Here is a 16,779-nt window from a genome sequence, read left to right as displayed (position 1 = left end):
ATAGTGATCCGAGTCGATATTGGCCCCCCTATATGTTCTGATATTTATCAAGGCTGAGAGGTGGCAGCGCTCGAACAATTTCAATTTGGTTGAAAGTAGTCCTATCTGAAGAGGCCTACGTTTGTTTATGGACCGCTTTTCCCCGGAACCAGATATTTTCACGTGACACTGCTAATTGAATAATCCGCAGTCCGTTATGATTTGTATTTTGATGTAAGCTATGGGAGGCAATGTATCGGCTGAATACGGGCTCCTTCACTACTTGCCTGTTAAAATCCCCAGGTATCATTTTGATATCATATCTGCGACAGGCTTCGAGAGTTCGTTCTACTGCTTCGTAGAAGGTATCCTTCTCCGACTCTGCAATCTCTTCTGTAGGGCCGTGAACGTTAATGAGGTTTATATTTCTAAACTTGCCTCGCAAACGCAGAGTGCATAACCGTTCGCTTATGTTTTCAAAGCCGATAACAGCAGGTTTCATTTTTTCGCTGGTTAATCAACCTACTCCGAGCATATGGTTTACTGGATGGCCACTATAATATATGGTGTAGCGACTCTTCTCCAGGAAACCGGTCCCTGTCCAACGCATCTCTTGTAACGCTGTTACATCAGCCCTATATTGGGACAGAGTATCGGCTAGCTGCTTAGCAGCTTCATCTCTGTACAGGGAGCGCACGTTGCATGAGAAAATGCGCAAATCGTTATTCCGTGGTCGTTGCCGGATTCGTCGTTGTGTTATTCGTCCAGTCCGAGGCTCCTGTTATGGCCTCGTAACTTCGGTTTTCCGTGGAGGGTTGTCGGCCTTACCCAATCCCCAATCTGGAGGACCAGTTGGTACAATTTGTCCCGTTTTAGGCGAGGGAGACTCGCCTTCGTCCTTGTCGGTCGTACCCAATCCCCAACCTGGAGGGCCAGTTGGTACAATTTGGCCCATTTTTGGGCGAGGGTGACCCGCCTTCATCCTTCAACGTTTGCAGCCTTTCATTAAGAAAGAGCTCCCAGCGATCACCACGTGGAGGTGGAGATAGTGTTTGGTAGTTAGGCTGTTGGTGTTGGTTAAGCAGGCGTTTCCCAGGTTTTGTGCTCCATCGTGGGAACCAATCCACGTTTCGCCCTGGGACCTATACTACCCTTTGACCTCTAGAGATTGCATAGGTTACAGGCGTTTAAATGCTCAGAAGGTTCCTGGCCGATGCCCTATTCCACTCATCAATAATTTCGCGCATTACTTGACAAAATGCCGGACTTTTGTTTGTTTGGAGTTCACCAGTACATTGCCAGGGCGGACCATACTGCGCTAAATTTTAGATTTGAAACGTATGTCGACATAAAGAACACCAGTTGTGCCACTTTATCAAGGTAATAAATAAAGCAATTTCATAATGTAGTTCTCTCTTGGCTGATTGCATTGACCTGAGATAAAATGAGGTAAAATTTAAGAGAATATAGCACTACGCGTCGTTCGTCACTGAACCTTACATAAGCGGTTTCGCGCTAATTGTAATATGTTTCAAAATATTAGAACTTCATCGTTACAGTGAGGAACCGTGCGACCGCGAAAATTAAATCAGTGTTAAGTTATACTTTAACATTAACCGCGGGGATAGTATAACCATCAATTGGGTGGGAAGGGGGTTTGCCATAAGTTATAGTAATAGCTCATCAGGCACGGTTTCATAGCTAATTGGCAATTGCACTCAAAAATGTATATTTAATTATGTTGTAAAAGAAGTCAGAGAAGTAGATATTGCTTAAATCTTTCACCATTGTTGGACTGCAAGTTTGTCGATGTTGACTTCACTGGTAAATACATATATCTATATCTAGAATCGCGCCCATAAAGATCTATGGTAGCTGAAAAAGGTTTCATACACACCCGCATCAACTAAAATGTTTGAAAAAATGTTGTCTATTTGAGTATGTCCTCTAGTGGTGGGTATATTCTGAATCATGGGTCTTAAACCATTGCTCGCGAAATATGCTTCGATAGTGGTTTCTTTTCCACTAATGAAATTTTCATTAAAGTCACCACAAACTATGATTGGGTTGGTTTGAGGTTTTCCAGCTGAAAATAATTCCTTCTGAAGAGTAGCAAAAAAGGAATTTAAGGAGTAGTGAGGAGAACGGTAAATAGCTACCAATTGGATATTATCCATTACAAACATGACTCCTTCACAATGACCCCGATTTTCGGAATTATGAATAAAATGCTTAATTGATTCTTGCATAAGTCTACCAGTATTTAAAATATTATCTTTCACCCATACAATTGCTCCATAGCCACGATTTGATGCAGTTGCATGAGGTCCATTCACTCTATCGATTTCAATAAATCCATCCAGTATATAATAATCTGTGGCGCAGCTCCAAGTTTCCACTAGCATTACTATATCTGATTTGTTTATTCCTGGATCAGCAGATATGTCCGAAAGATGTTTTCTTAAAGACTGGACATTGTGAAATAGTATTTGGCGTATTTTTGGACTTCTTTCTTCTCTTAAGAATTTGAACATGGATACAAATGTTTGTTCAGTTAGCCGTTTCATTTCCACTGAAAGAGGACTTAAATGTGAAGGTGGCTCGGGAGGCTTAAACTCTTTGTCATTTATGATGAATAAACCTTCCGAGGAAGTAGCTCTTGAACATGCAACGTACATCAATGCTCGGTGGCAATTGGGCGGCAAATGTACTGCTACTTGAGCTATTGTTGACCCTTGGTTTTTATGTATTGTAATCGCTTCAGCCGCAACAACAGGAAATTGTGTTCGTCGCACTTGCAAATTTGATGCTTTCCATCTCTTAATCGTTGAAGAAATGTACTCAATTGGAGACCAATTTTTTTGAAGCTTAGCTTCGAATATGTGGGAGGAATGGGAAATATTAGCCCTTTTGGTTTTACCAATTTTAACATCAGAAAATTGTAGCCAAATGCGAAGAGGTCTACGTTCACCCGTCCGCTTATTGGTTCCATAGTCTAGCGCTCTCGGAACTCCATCCGCACCATTTACCAAGCCATCCGATGTGTCAATGTAATGACGGTGGCATATAACGCGCATCTACTTTTAGTAACAACTTATGTGGTAGACCATATGTTTGAGATGTTGGGAGTAACGCAACATTCTGAAGAGCTTTGTGTTTAGCCGAAATGTTCGGCTCACCAAACACCTCATCTAGAGCAATAACGATTGCACCTTCTGGTTTCATTTTCCCAAGAACCAGTTCGTTATATGCACAAGTATGCTTATTGCTGTGAAACAAATGAACGGCACCGGGGGGAATGTCTTCCTGTTTGAAACACCTTGCCTTCATTAAAAGCAGATCATTATCTGTCATTGTCCCAGAGGCTATGTTATTCAAGGCAATCGCAAAAGGTGCATCACTTCTTTGACGCATAATAGTTTTCAATTCGAAAAATTTGAAAAGTTCCCATAATGGTGAACCTGCTAAACTAGCTAAAGGATTCCTTGAATGATTAGGTTGGAAAATCCAATTGTCCCCAACTGGCGGTAATTGCCTAAAATCCCCAACAACAATTACTGACACCCCACCGAAGTATTCGTGTGTACAGAATATCTGCTGCAATCTTAGATTTATCTGGTGAAATGTCCGAGCCCCAACCATAGAAATTTCATCTATAATAATGAGTTTTAATTTAGCCAACTTACAGGCTAGTGTATTACTTACACTTGCTGACAAGTTTGGCATTGAATAACCCGCTTGAGAAACAGGTAAAGCAAATGCACTGTGTATTATTTGACCTCCAATACCGAAAGCTGCTTTTCCAGTTGGTGCGCAAAGAAGTATTCGAATATCATCTGGATTAGAACCTGCTTCTCTGTTGAAGACATGAGACACACTCTGGTATACGCTATTCCCTACTCCTGTTCCTCCACTTATAAATGCGTGTATAGGAGGGGTCGAAGCCGAAGCTGTATTGAAGAAGTATGTTATATGCTGCAAAAAATCCCGCTGGCCCAGATTTAGTGAACGAGTCATTGTCTTCCGTAGATAAAAATGAAGGTTGCTTAACAAACTCTACCACAGATTCATTTTAATTTCCCCGCGGATTACCTCCAGGAATTATGTCGTCCATTACATCTCCTATCTGTTCGTCGAATTCAAACTCATTCAATGGCTGATGCCCAATGTTATGAGATTCTGCCCGATTGGCTTCTTCGTGTGCTTCTCGGACTGTTTCTAGAAGCAGATCAAATTCACGGTCCCCTCCCAGCTGATTGAATGGAAAGCTTACCGACTTTATCACTGCTGAACAAGCTTCAAATTTGGCACGAAGGTTAAGTCTTCATACTCATTGCGCCATGGGCAGTAAAGCATAAGCTGTTCGCGATAGAAGTCTTCACCAGTTTCTGCAAGATTGAAGCGACAGAATCGGATAACTTTTGCTTTTCTGCGGCGACGTATGTACCCCAAATCATTGATTAATTTTATCCAATTGCTATTATCATTCATATCGTCTACGGCGTTTTCCTCGTAATCTGAAAACTCCTTTCTGCCTTTGTTGCATATTCTTTTAGAATATGTATAATGTGATGCGAAGAATGCTAAACACATTTTTTTAAAGTATTGTGTGGTTGGTCGATTAATGTAATGGTCTAGCAAACCTGTTTGAAAGATATCTACACTTCTTGGATCCATGCCGTTGAGATCCTTCATACTTTTCAACAAATGAACTCGGGTTTCCATTTCGCTACTTTTCGATGTGGGTAAACCTATCAGCGAATATACTGCTTCTTGTGCAGATCACATTAGAAATGCTGCGAAGGGATTGTTGGACACTTGTATTGCCTTTCTTAGCTTCTTCAGCAGCTGCTCTCAACAATCGAGATATATTATAGAACGATCGCCTTTGTTTATATAATTAACTATATATAAAGAACAGGCAAAAGGATCCAAAATGAATTGAATATCCATGTTGGCTTTATGCAATTGGATTATTTTCCTTGAGAAAGGATTTATGTATACATCCCTCGGCGACCGTTTCAAATATATTTTCGGTCGTTTTAACGCACTTCTTATGGCTAGTATGTATTGTTCGCGGGTGACGCCAGCAAATGTTTTCCAATTTTTCTCTTAAAATGTTACCTAATTGTTTGTAACTTTTCGCCCTAGAATCTGAAGTTTCTAATTCGAATAGTACTTCAGTCTTATCCATGGGATAAACCGGTATTTCAAAACGATAACGTCTTCCTGGTTTCGGATAACAAGAATGCGTGTGTTTATGAGTTTGTAAATCAACAAGATCTTCCTCTATCTCACAACTGCTACATGAGGTTATTTGATCAACAAACTTTACTATTTGGGATGTAGACGTTGGATTGTTTAGCTGAAAAGAAGGCGCTTTATCTAGCCATAGCATCATTTGGGCATCCCTATCTACCGTAAATTTTAGCATCTTCAGTAATTCCGGCCATCTTGTTTCAGCAGCGGAAAGGGTGATGAATAAAGAAGGTACCCCAAATTGTCGGATCATGGCAAGAACCTTTTTCTTCTCCACTTCCCAATGTGATGGTGAATTCCTTATTATACTTAAGACTCGGTATCCATCATCATGCTGAATAAGATTACTGACAAACCCAGCATCTAACATATTACTCGCAAAAATAGGAGCCCCTTTGAGCATTTTCTTCCGAAGGCAAATGGATATATTATTTTTTATACTTATTAATTGTTGTTTTTTTAATGCCGTAAACAAATAATCTGCCCTTACGGCACGGCGGTCTTCCCTCGATAGTTCTGATTTTATAATATCAAGATGAGACAGTTTCACCTTAAAAATCCTTTTTTGCCCGGAGTGTATTTTGATGAAACCCAATTCCTCCATGTTTTCATCATAAATCAAGGATAAAGGTGTTTTTCACTCTCCAGGTGCCATTACTAAAGTATAATCATGCTCCAAATCTAACATTGTCTCGCCACCCGCAGCATTGACTAGCTCATCCTCCTGGCGATCATCTATATTGCAAGTGCATTCTCCACTTCCCTCAGAAATATCTTCTATTGGAACATCATTGCTCCACGTATCGTTTAATGTTATTCCCAAATCTTGAAAGAAATTTCCGTTGGTAAGATAAGAAGCAGCTTGCCGAACCTTGTCAGGTCTGATAAGCTCCTTCCGCCCGTGCTTGCAGCACATTTTTCGTTTCAACTCCACCGTAATTATATGGTTGTCAGAACTTACTCGAGGTAATATAGACACCATAGTATCAACTTCAACGGGAACATTTATAACGTTCCCGACAAGTGCATATTGATGTCCAAGACCTGAGCCTTTCCATACTATTATATTTTCAGGAAAATGTGTCGCGGTGAGACAAGTCTCTTCTCAAGGGGAGTTAAGTCTTTCAAGACATCGGGAATAGGTGGGAAAACTAAACCGTTCACTCTAGTCAACTTTGGTATTTTATTCGTTAGTATGTTTTTGGTACACGTACGGCAATATATTCCGTATTCGTATTCGTCGGTGAAGCTTAAATTACCTTTTCTTTTAGCTATCAGCGATGCTTTTGAAATTCGCCTAACCGATTTGATAGGCCATAACCTACCCCAGCAGTGGCAGGCATGCGTATATCCATCTTTAACATTCTTTGCGTACACCTTGCTTACTGTTTCCTAGTCTGTAGCATGCAGTTGTTTCCGGACCGTTTCAACAGAAATTTCTCTTAGTAAATATTGAGGATCGGATCGGGCACCCCGTCGTGCTTTTAAATCTCGTTCCAGTTCCACTTTCCTGTATTCTATATTCCGTCGTGCAACTTGCCGCAGCCTCTTGTCACGCCTTCGTTCTTTGTCTCTAAATGAGGAATGTTTGCGAGTCTCTCGACGTGCTTCTGTGTCTCGAATTTGCTCTTTCGTTCTATATATCCGTATCCTTCGAATGCGTTTTCGTGCTTCTCTGTCTCGTAATTTCTCCTCCCGCCTATATCTTTCACTGCTTCGAGATTTACACCGTGCTTGGGCATCGCGAACTTTCTCCCAAGTCCTATAAGTTGTAACTATTCGAATTTTCCGTCGTGCATATCTATCACGATGCCTTTCTTTGTTCCTATATTCTGCATTTTCTCGCATCCTACGTCGCGCTATAGAATCACGTTCTTTCTCCAGTACTCTTATTTCAACAACCTCACGTACATTCCGGCGTGCCCGTCTATCACGAAGCTTTTCTTTTTCTCTGGACTCCAAATTTTGCCGTGCCTCACGCCGTGCAATCATATCTCGATCCCTTTCACTACTTCTACCACGTTTCCTTGCATTTCCCCGGGCAACTCTATTATGTCGTCTTTCTTGATTCTTAACTTTAGGGTCCTTTCTAACATTCTGCCGTGCAACTGAATCACGATACATATCTTTCAGCAACCCTAACTTCAACATTCCTTCTAGCATTCTGTCTGCTAAGAGCATCTCTGGCCTTTTCTACTGTCCTAACTCCAACATCCCTTCTAGCATTTTGTCTGCAAAGGGCACCTCTGGCCTTCTCCGCAGCTCTAACTATAACAGTCCTTCTATCATAGTTTTCTGTCGAGCAATTCTATCACGATTTTGCTCTCTTTTTCTAAATGATAATTTCTGGATTCTCGCGTATTTTACGCCGAGCTTTAAAATCACGTGTTTTTTCTATTTCCCTAACTTCGTTGACATCCCGTTTAACTTTGCGCGCCATTTTATCACGCAATCTTTCTTCCTTCCGATTTTCTTGCTTAAACCGGACGGTGCGGCGTACTGATCAATCACGAGCCCTTTCTTTGCTCTTCAATTCATCTATTTTTCGAGCCTCTCGATGTGCGTGTGCATCACGATTCCGTTCCAGTATCCTGTAACTTACCCGTTTACGTGTCTCGCGTTTCGTTTGGCTATCCCGATTTCTCTCATTTTCACGATAATCTGTTTGTGATCGGGCGATCCTACGCGCAGTCCTATCCCTCAGTAATTCCTGTTTGCGATAACGTGTTAACCGAATATTGCGTTTGCGTATTTGATCCTTCTCCCTTTCTTTGCCCGCAACATCTTTCCTGGTCCTCGACATCCGTTTACGTTTCAAGTTGTTTTCCTTTCTCTGAAATGTATCATGGTCTTTGCGTGACTTAACTATACTTTTATTACTTGACTGATTTCCCTCCTCTAAATCCGCAGAGTTAACAACAGGCGAAGATGTTAACGCCGGTGTGCTATGATTTTCCTTTAGTCGCTTAAGACTCACTATCGACGGAAAGATGTTCTTTTGTTTTTGTCCTCTTGGGCGCCGATAGACTGATGGAAAACGAGGCAAGTAACTATTATGTAACATGGTCAGCAGATGACGCCGCATTTCAGGTATTAAATAATTCTCTGAAGCGGGATTCCTATTTAGTGCAATGCTAGTTGCATAAGCAACTGCGAAGACACCACAATCAAAGTTATCATTTTATCGTTGTACATCTACATATTGTATAGGTGGATGCAAAGGGAACAAATTTGAAATAAATGCCTCTTGTAAAGGCGGAAAGTCTTTATATTGCAAACTATCATATATCCGTAAGATTTTTGTGTCGTAATAAATACACACCCAATGTCCTATAACTAACAAATCTCCCCGATATAAAATTTGCAAATGTGTTCCGTTTTGCCCCAATGGCTCGATTAGCTCTGGGCATTGAACAAAATCAAGATCACGAGGGCGATATGATGTATTTTGTAAGAGAATATTATGAAATGCACGTATAGTGTCGTCCTCTATATAATTGGTGCCTAATATATTGCTTTTGTTATAAGTAATCGAAATACATTCTTCTCCTTGTATACTCTTAGCCATTTTAAATAACCTAAGAGAACTATAGTAAGCGTTTGAAATAAAGCAAAATATGCATACGAACATCCATGTATCAAATGAGTAAATATTTTTTCTACCTTAATCCTGTGGCTGAACTGATTCCTCCAATGGAATATATAAAGTTGCGTACTCGTATATACATATGTACACTACACCCTTCACTGCCCGTTATCGCCACCTTCACCAAATTGAGTTTTTTTATTACAATTTACACTATATCTCTATATATTCTATATCTATTCTGGTAAGACAGCAACCAAAAATATAATATTATTTTGAAGAGTCTGGTAACAAAACGCAAAGAATTCAAATCTACAGAAAATAGCCAAAACAAAAAACTTCACAGAATTTCTTGTAGGTTACTTCTCATGTAGGTCACTTCGGCTTGAATGTTCAAATAGAACTAATTCATTCTATACCCTTTGAGGATACAAATGTTATATAGATATTCAATACAGGAAAGAATTTAGCAAGTATCTCTTTATGAAAAGGATACTATATATCGTTTTATTGCTCGCTCACATTTTCTTTCTGGAATGCGATCTAAACATAGATCAACTATTTAACGACCGGGGAATCCTCGTCAAAGTTTGCTTTATACGCGTTATGAATGAATGCTTCGTGTTAATTGCATTTAATGAGGCTGTGCGTTTATTAAATCGGTAAGCCGATTTAATTGCCAACTGATTTAAAAATTTAAGAAAAGGACTATGTATAGGTACGTATTATAGTTAGAAAAGATTTCCAGATAACTTGTACTATACATTTAGTATGAAAGCATGCATAATTAGGATTTTATTTTAAAATTTTTTTATAGGTTGATTTTTAACGATGGCATTATTGCACTTGAAGTCTGCACCTTTTTCAGCCTTCACTCCCCTCATTTTAAATAAGGGAAGCTTTTTGCTCATTTATGGGTTATTCCCATTTATGATTTAGAATTTATTTACATTGCATGGTATTCCAGGGTGGAGTAAATTAAGAGTGGAAATGTAGATTTGATCGACTGTAACTTTGTTAGTAATACTACGATTTTGCTGAAACTTTCCAGTTTTGTGATTTATATCCTAGCCTAAATTTTACCAAAATTTTGTGATTCTAAGATGAACTTAAGGGGGGTTTTGTAGCTAATTACTAAAAATTATAGTAATATACTATTATTAACTTTATTTGAGCAGATATCGGTATGGAAGGTATTTCGGAGCCTAGGCACCATATAGTGGCAGTCTCCTGATTTTTTTCAGATTTTTCGGTTTGGTAGTTTCTGAAAATGGCTTCCTTAAAGAAATGATCACTTTCAATCCCCCGCACTCCCCACCTTTCCAACAAATGTCAAAACTAAGACCGCATTCGAAAAGTACTAACCTTTAATTTGATACCCCACATGACTATATCGGATGAAAAAAAAATTTACACCCCCCTTTTGCATGTATGGGGACCTCCCCCTTAAATTCAACGTAAAAGGATGCAATTCACTGTATGTGTGAGCGTTCACAGATCCCACCTTTCTACCAAATTTGGTGTCAATCGCTATAACCGTCTCCGAGAAAAATGCGTGTGACGGACAGACAGACAGTAAACCGATTTTAATAAGGTTTTGTGTTTAGTTTTTTAGTCAATTTCTAAAAGTTGATAATATACTATTAGTAAATTTATTTGGGCAGATACCGGAATGGGACATCTCTCGAAGATTAGATTTCACATAAGTGTTTTACACAAAACCTTAAAAAGGGCTGCAGATAAATGGAATCTTCATAAATGCGACTTTAATATTCCAGGCGAATGTCAATTATTCCGGGTAATTATCTGAGCATCTGATTTGCATGGCTTTGGAAGCGGTAAATTCGCGCGAAATTGCTAAGCTTAAACTGCTATAACTTTGGCATTAATGGCCAGATTTCCACAAAATTTAGCACGTATATACAAAATATTGTCCTCTATGCTGGTACCTGGTGGAAGTCCTAGGATGAATTTAAGGGGTGTTTTTCAGTAAATTTCTAAAAAGTAGTAATATACTATTAGTAAGTTTATGTGAGCAGATACTGGGATACGACATATTTTGAGGCCTAGATTTCATCTAGGCGCACCACTCTGATTTTTTTCGGATTTTAAGGTTGAATAGTTTTACATTGCCTTTCTGGATCTAGAGAAAGCGTTTGACCGTGTACCACACGAACTCATCTGGTATGCTTTACGACAACACTTCGTGCCAGAAGAACTCGTGCGCTGGGTTCAATTGCTCTACCACGATCCGAAAAGTAAAGTTCGAAGTATGGCAGGTGTATCAAAACCGCTTCGTGTCTCTGTTGGAGTTCATCAAGGAAGTGCCCTCTCACCACTCCTCTTTGTCCTTGTTATGGACACCGTCACACGGGATATCCAACGTCCAGCACCCTACACACTGCTTTATGCAGATGATGTTTTCCTAGCATCTGATAGCAAAAATGATCTCGAGCAACTTGTTCAAAAATGGAATGATCGCCTCATGCAACACGGTCTCAGATTGAATTTAAACAAAACTGAATTTTTGACGACCGATCCCCATGAAACAGGCACAATCACTGTCAGCGGCAGTGATCTGCCCAGATCTGAGCGATTTAAATACCTCGGGTCAACGCTATCAGCCAATGGAGAGCTGCGTTATGAAATTGCTTCACGCATTAACGCAACCTGGATGAAGTGGCGTTCCACAACTGGTGTCCTTTGTGATCGACGTATCAACGAACGTCTCAAATCTAAAATTTACCGCAATGTTGTCCGTCCAGTCGCTCTCTATGGTTCTGAGTGTTGGCCGACCATAAAAGACAATGAACGGCGTCTCGCGGTAATGGAGACGAAGATGCTACGTTGGACTAGTGGCGTCACACGTTTAGATCACATCCGAAATAAGGATATCCGCGATCGTTATGGGGTTGCACCGATCGTGGAAAAGTTGCGAGAGAGGCGTCTTCGATGGTATGGTCACGCAATTCGTGCAAACGAGAATTCACTTGCAAAGATTGGTCTGAACATCGAAGTCGATGGTAAACGACCAAAAGGCAGACCTAAGCAACGGTGGCTTGATACGCTGGATGGGGATTTGAAAGCCTCGAGATTGCACCCGGATCAGGCATTCGATAGAGCCAAATGGCGAAGCCGATCACGACGAGCCGACCCCGCTTGTGAACGGGACAAAGGCTGAAGAAAAAGAAGAATAGTTTCCGAAAATGAGTCCTGTCTCACTTCAAGTGCGTACATTTTGACTCCTTACCCACGCACTTTGCAATTTATGCCAAAACTAATGTCAGTTTCGGAAAGTACCAATGGAGACCTTTCATTTGACACCATACACAACTATATTCGGTGAAAAAAATTTTTGAATCCCCCCTTTGCATGCCCCCCTTTAAACTCCACCTAAATTTATGCCACTCACTGTATGCGTGGGATTTCATAGCTCTCATCTGTCCACCAAATTTCGTTCCGTTTTGGAGAAAAATGCGTGTGACAGACAGACAGACAGAAGGGCTGGGGACAATTAGATTCTTCTTGAATGGAATTTCAATATTTCACTCGAATATCAATTCATCATCAACGGCGCAAAAACCGGTATCCGCTCTAGGCCTGCCTTAATAAGGAACTCCAGACATCCCGGTTTTGCGCCGAGGTGCACCAATTCGATATCCCTAAAAGCTGCCTGGCGTCCTGACCTACGCCATCGCTCCATCTTAAGCAGGATCTGCCTCGTCTTCTTTTTCTACCATAGATATTGCCCTTATAGACTTTCCGGGTGGGGTCATCCTCATCCATACGAATTAAGTGACCCGCCCACTGTAACTTATTGAGCCGGAATACATGAGGACTGGCAAGATCATTGTCTTGTACAGTAAGAGCTTTGACCCTATGGTGAGACGTTTCAAGTTTAACAGTTTTTGTAAGCTGAAATAAGCTCTGTTGGCTGACAACAATCGTGCGCGGATTTCATCATCGTAGCTGTTATCGGTTGTGATTTTCGACCCTAGATAAGAGAAATTATCAACAGTCTCAAAGTTGTTTTCTCCTATCCTTATTCTTCCTGTTTGACCAGTGCGGTTTGATGTTATTAGTTGGTTGGTTTTCGGTGCTGACGTTGCCACCATATACTTTGTCGTGCCTTCATTGATGTGCAGCCCAAGATCTCGCCTGCCCGCCTGCTCGATGTGGATGAAGGGAGTTTGTACGTCTCGGGTCGTTCTTCCCATGAATAGGCCAGTAGTTGAGTGGACTTGAAGAGGATCGCACCTCTTGCATTTACCTCACCATCACGGATCACTTTCTCCAGTGCCAGGTTAAAGAGGACGCATGATAGGGCATCCGCTTTTCGTAGACCGTTGTTGATGTCTAATGGTCTTGAGAGTGGTCCAGCTGCTTTTATCTGGCCTCGCACATTGGTCAGGGTCAGCCTAGTCAATCTTATCAATTTCGTCGGGATACCGAACTCTCATGGTCGAGTACAGTTTTACCTTGGCTATGCTTTTATAGGCGGCTTTAAAGTCGATGAATAGATGGTGTTACTGTTGTCCATATTCCAACAGTTCTTCCATTGCTTGCCGCAGAGAGAAAATCTGATCCGTTGCTGATTTGCCTGGAGTGAAGTCTCTTTGGTATGGGTCAATGATGTTCTGGGCGTATGGGGCTATCCGGCCTAGCAAGATAGCCGAGAATATCTTATAGATGGTACTCTGCAACGTGATAGCTCTATAATTGCTGCACTGTGTTATATCTCCCTTTTTATGTATCGTCATGCATTGATTCGCTGTCCCATACCCTGAGCATAAGTTGATGAACCACTTGGGGTAACTGGTTGCCTCCATATTTAATTGTAAGCCGATGGAATTACAGCCGAATTAGCTGTCAATGTCAATTATTCTCGGTAATTATGACGTCAGCATCTTATTTGTATGGCTTAGGATGCTGTTAATTCGCAGAAAATTGATAAGTTTGAATTGCTATAACTCTGACACTAGTAGTTGGATTTTCATGAAACTTGACATGTGTATGCACGAGACTGTTTTCTATGTCGGTGCAAAATTTAATACACCTTGGATGAAGTTAAGGGGTCTTTCAGTCAATTGTTAAAAGTTGGTAATATACTATTAGTAAATTTATTTGATCAGTTATTGGAATGGGACATCTCTCGAGGATTAGATTTCACATAAGTGTTTTACACAAGTCCTTAAAAAGGGCTGCAGATAAGTAGATTCTTCATAAATGCAACTTTAATATTTCAAGCGAATGTCAATTATTCCCGTTAATTATGACGTTAGCATCTTATTTGCATGGCGTCGGAAGTTTGAACTGCTATAACTTTGACATTAAAAGCCAGATTTCTATGAAGTTTAGCATGTATATACGAAATATTGCCAGTGTTTAGGACAAGTCCGGCCTGAGGGAGACGTTGAAAAATACGCTCTAGATGTTCCAAGAGCTCAGATTCTGAAGAGAAAGCGACCAGAACCACAGTAGATCTACTATAGGCAGTCGCCACCCTAAAATGACCCGACTTGCGAATGGGCTGCAGAAGCTTATCTGTACACATCAGAGACGTTAAACAAGGAAAAGGCATAATCTTCGTCCAATCGTATTGGTAAGAGAGAGAGATCGGTGAGCTTTTGCTATTCTGCTACTACTGCCGTGCTCATCCATATAGCAAAAAGTTGTTTCACATTTTCACTTATGCATAAGCAAAAACTTGCCGATCTCACCAATCCATTGGCAAGTCCGGGCGGTATGTCAAACACAGCTGATCGGATTTTCGTTACATGTCGCAAATGCTCAAGGGCAAAACAATTTGGAATCGTGCGTACTCGCACTGATTTCCCCCCTCGGGGGGCAAGGGGGAGTGTGGTAGCTGTCTAGTATTTAACTGTGACCAGAACATCATCCATGTAGACAAGAACCTCTGGAAAAAGCGCAGCATTGCGCAAGCTGAAAGTCATCTTAGTGAACTCGAAGAGTCCGAAAGGTGTGCAGATATTCGTTTCCGGAATATTTTTGGGAGCGACTGTCTGAACATTCAGACGCCTATCATCTCCACATGATCGCCATTCGCTGTTTGGCTTAGGGAATAAATGAAGGGGGGACAGACACTTCAGCGCCCGTGTCGACCAGGAAGCAACGTCTGCTTAGGAGGTCGAAGGTTGTAAGGCGACATGGTACTGCGCTTCGGGTAGCCGTCGCTGAGGCATCCAGCGAGCCTAGTTTTTTGTTGCTTTAAGTGTGCATTCGCTGAAGCTCCGTATTTACGATAGTATCACCAAATCGTCGAGGCCGATGAGGGTTCCGGCGTACGACTACCCGGACGGCCACTTCGAGAGGCAGACCTCGATGGTCACCATCGACTTGAGCTCGTCGAGTTGTGTCTCGGGAAACTTCCGGGACCACAGGGCGTGTGTATACCACGTGTTCTTTGTTGGTCATGGCGGGCAACACCTCCAGCGATCCCAAGGCCGCGCAGTGTTCTCCTGGAGTCGTTATAGCCTGAGAGACTTTAGCAGCATTTCTCATAGCAACTGGCTGGGGGTATGGTCACCTAGCGTCAGCTAATTCAGCAAGTGATTAAGCTTTGCCTCCTCATTCACTAAAAGGTGCCCAATCAGCTGCCCCTTCAAGCGGACGTAATAGTACTCCTCCAACACGTCCGTGACCAGCCCAATGGCCTCTCCGTCGGATTGCATCGCCAAAAGGAAGGCACCCCACTCGCAATTGCCGGCAGCATCGCGCCTTCTGCGGATTTCTTCTCGCACGACATATTACCGTAGAGTCAGGGGATAGCGGAGAAAAAGAAGAGAGAATGGAAGGGACGGAACATTGGATCGAACAAACGGTTGCGGCCCCAACGACTTCGCGTTTGCCGACGCAGCAGAGACCGGAGGGAGTAAGTATCTAAAAACCCGAAAAAAAAACTCTCGCCGACCGTAGAGAAAAATAAATACAAATGCTAACAACAACAATAAATGAAATTGTAAATTGGAATGAAATTGAAAAATAAAAAGAAATAATAAAACAATATAGTTATGATAATAAAAGAAAATAAAAAAATGAAAGTTGAAATGATACAGAGTTGAATTGATTGATTGGCTCGGCGCGTTCTGTTTGTATTTCCTTTGTCTGGTGGAATTTCCTTTGTCCAACCGATTCGCAGATAAAGGCTGGGATAATTGCTTCTGGACTGCTTTCCCGTTGGACTTTACTAATGGCTTTTCGGCGCAACTCCGCGTGGATCACAAATATAATGAAATAGATATAAAAGTGAATCATGAATATAAATAAAGATCACTCTTTGGGATTACATTATAATCGGTAACACCATCACTATGTCGGAGACACCACAATTTGGGTTTAGTTTTTCTTAAATATGCAAATTAAAAAACCGTTTTTTTTTATTTTTACGTTTATTTAAACGTCCGAACACGATTGTCACTGCGACAGTCTTCTTTCCTTCTTGTCATTCTGACATCTCTTGCTTCGGTCTCCTGTCAGGTCATCAGGTGTTTCCAGAGGCGAGTTCGCGATGGCGCTCAGATTCGCGTCTCCAGTGTGGCCCACAAGTCCATCTTTTCTTAAAAAGTCGGAAAGCTCCAGGACGGAATCTTTAGGTGTAACTCTGGAGCTGCTGGTTCAGATGCTTTTCCCTAGAAGCGTGGAGGGCTGTGAGTCAGAGCCTTGCTTCGAGGGAATGCAGTTCCAGTTGTGTGAGGCTATCAAATCGGTAATTACTGAGGATAAAATCCTAACATACGGCTCTATTGTATCTTCTGAGCAAAAAGTACAATAGAACAAAGTTTATTGGCATTCAAAGAACCACGTGTGCAGGTGCTACGGCGATTTTCAGTCCTGCTCGCCAGATTCCCTCAATGTACCCTTAAAGCCCCTCCCCCTAGACCTCCACATTAAATACGTTGTGGTGCGCAGTGCTGTCAAACTGTATGAGTCCGGGT

At 41.4% G+C, this 16,779-nt stretch overlaps 2 protein-coding genes across 2 annotated transcripts; both read right to left on the bottom strand.

Moving 5' to 3' along the window:
* Positions 1-3,024: 3,024 nt before the first annotated feature.
* On the bottom strand, positions 3,025-3,996 carry LOC119661474 (ATP-dependent DNA helicase pif1-like). The gene has a single exon (XM_038070840.1). The coding sequence runs from the start codon at positions 3,994-3,996 to the stop codon at positions 3,025-3,027; it is 972 nt and encodes a 323-aa protein (XP_037926768.1).
* A 2,634-nt stretch (positions 3,997-6,630) lies between these two features.
* LOC119661466 (uncharacterized protein DDB_G0287625-like) lies at positions 6,631-7,401 on the bottom strand. The gene has a single exon (XM_038070830.1). It carries the CDS (start codon positions 7,399-7,401, stop codon positions 6,631-6,633), a length of 771 nt encoding a protein of 256 aa, XP_037926758.1.
* Positions 7,402-16,779: the final 9,378 nt, after the last annotated feature.

The sequence above is a fragment of the Hermetia illucens genome, chromosome 1 (assembly GCF_905115235.1).
Source record: "Hermetia illucens chromosome 1, iHerIll2.2.curated.20191125, whole genome shotgun sequence".
In the NCBI taxonomy this organism is placed as follows: Eukaryota; Metazoa; Arthropoda; class Insecta; order Diptera; family Stratiomyidae; genus Hermetia; species Hermetia illucens.
Note: the sequence above shows the minus strand (reverse complement) of the source record. Positions and strands in the feature narration are given on the sequence as shown.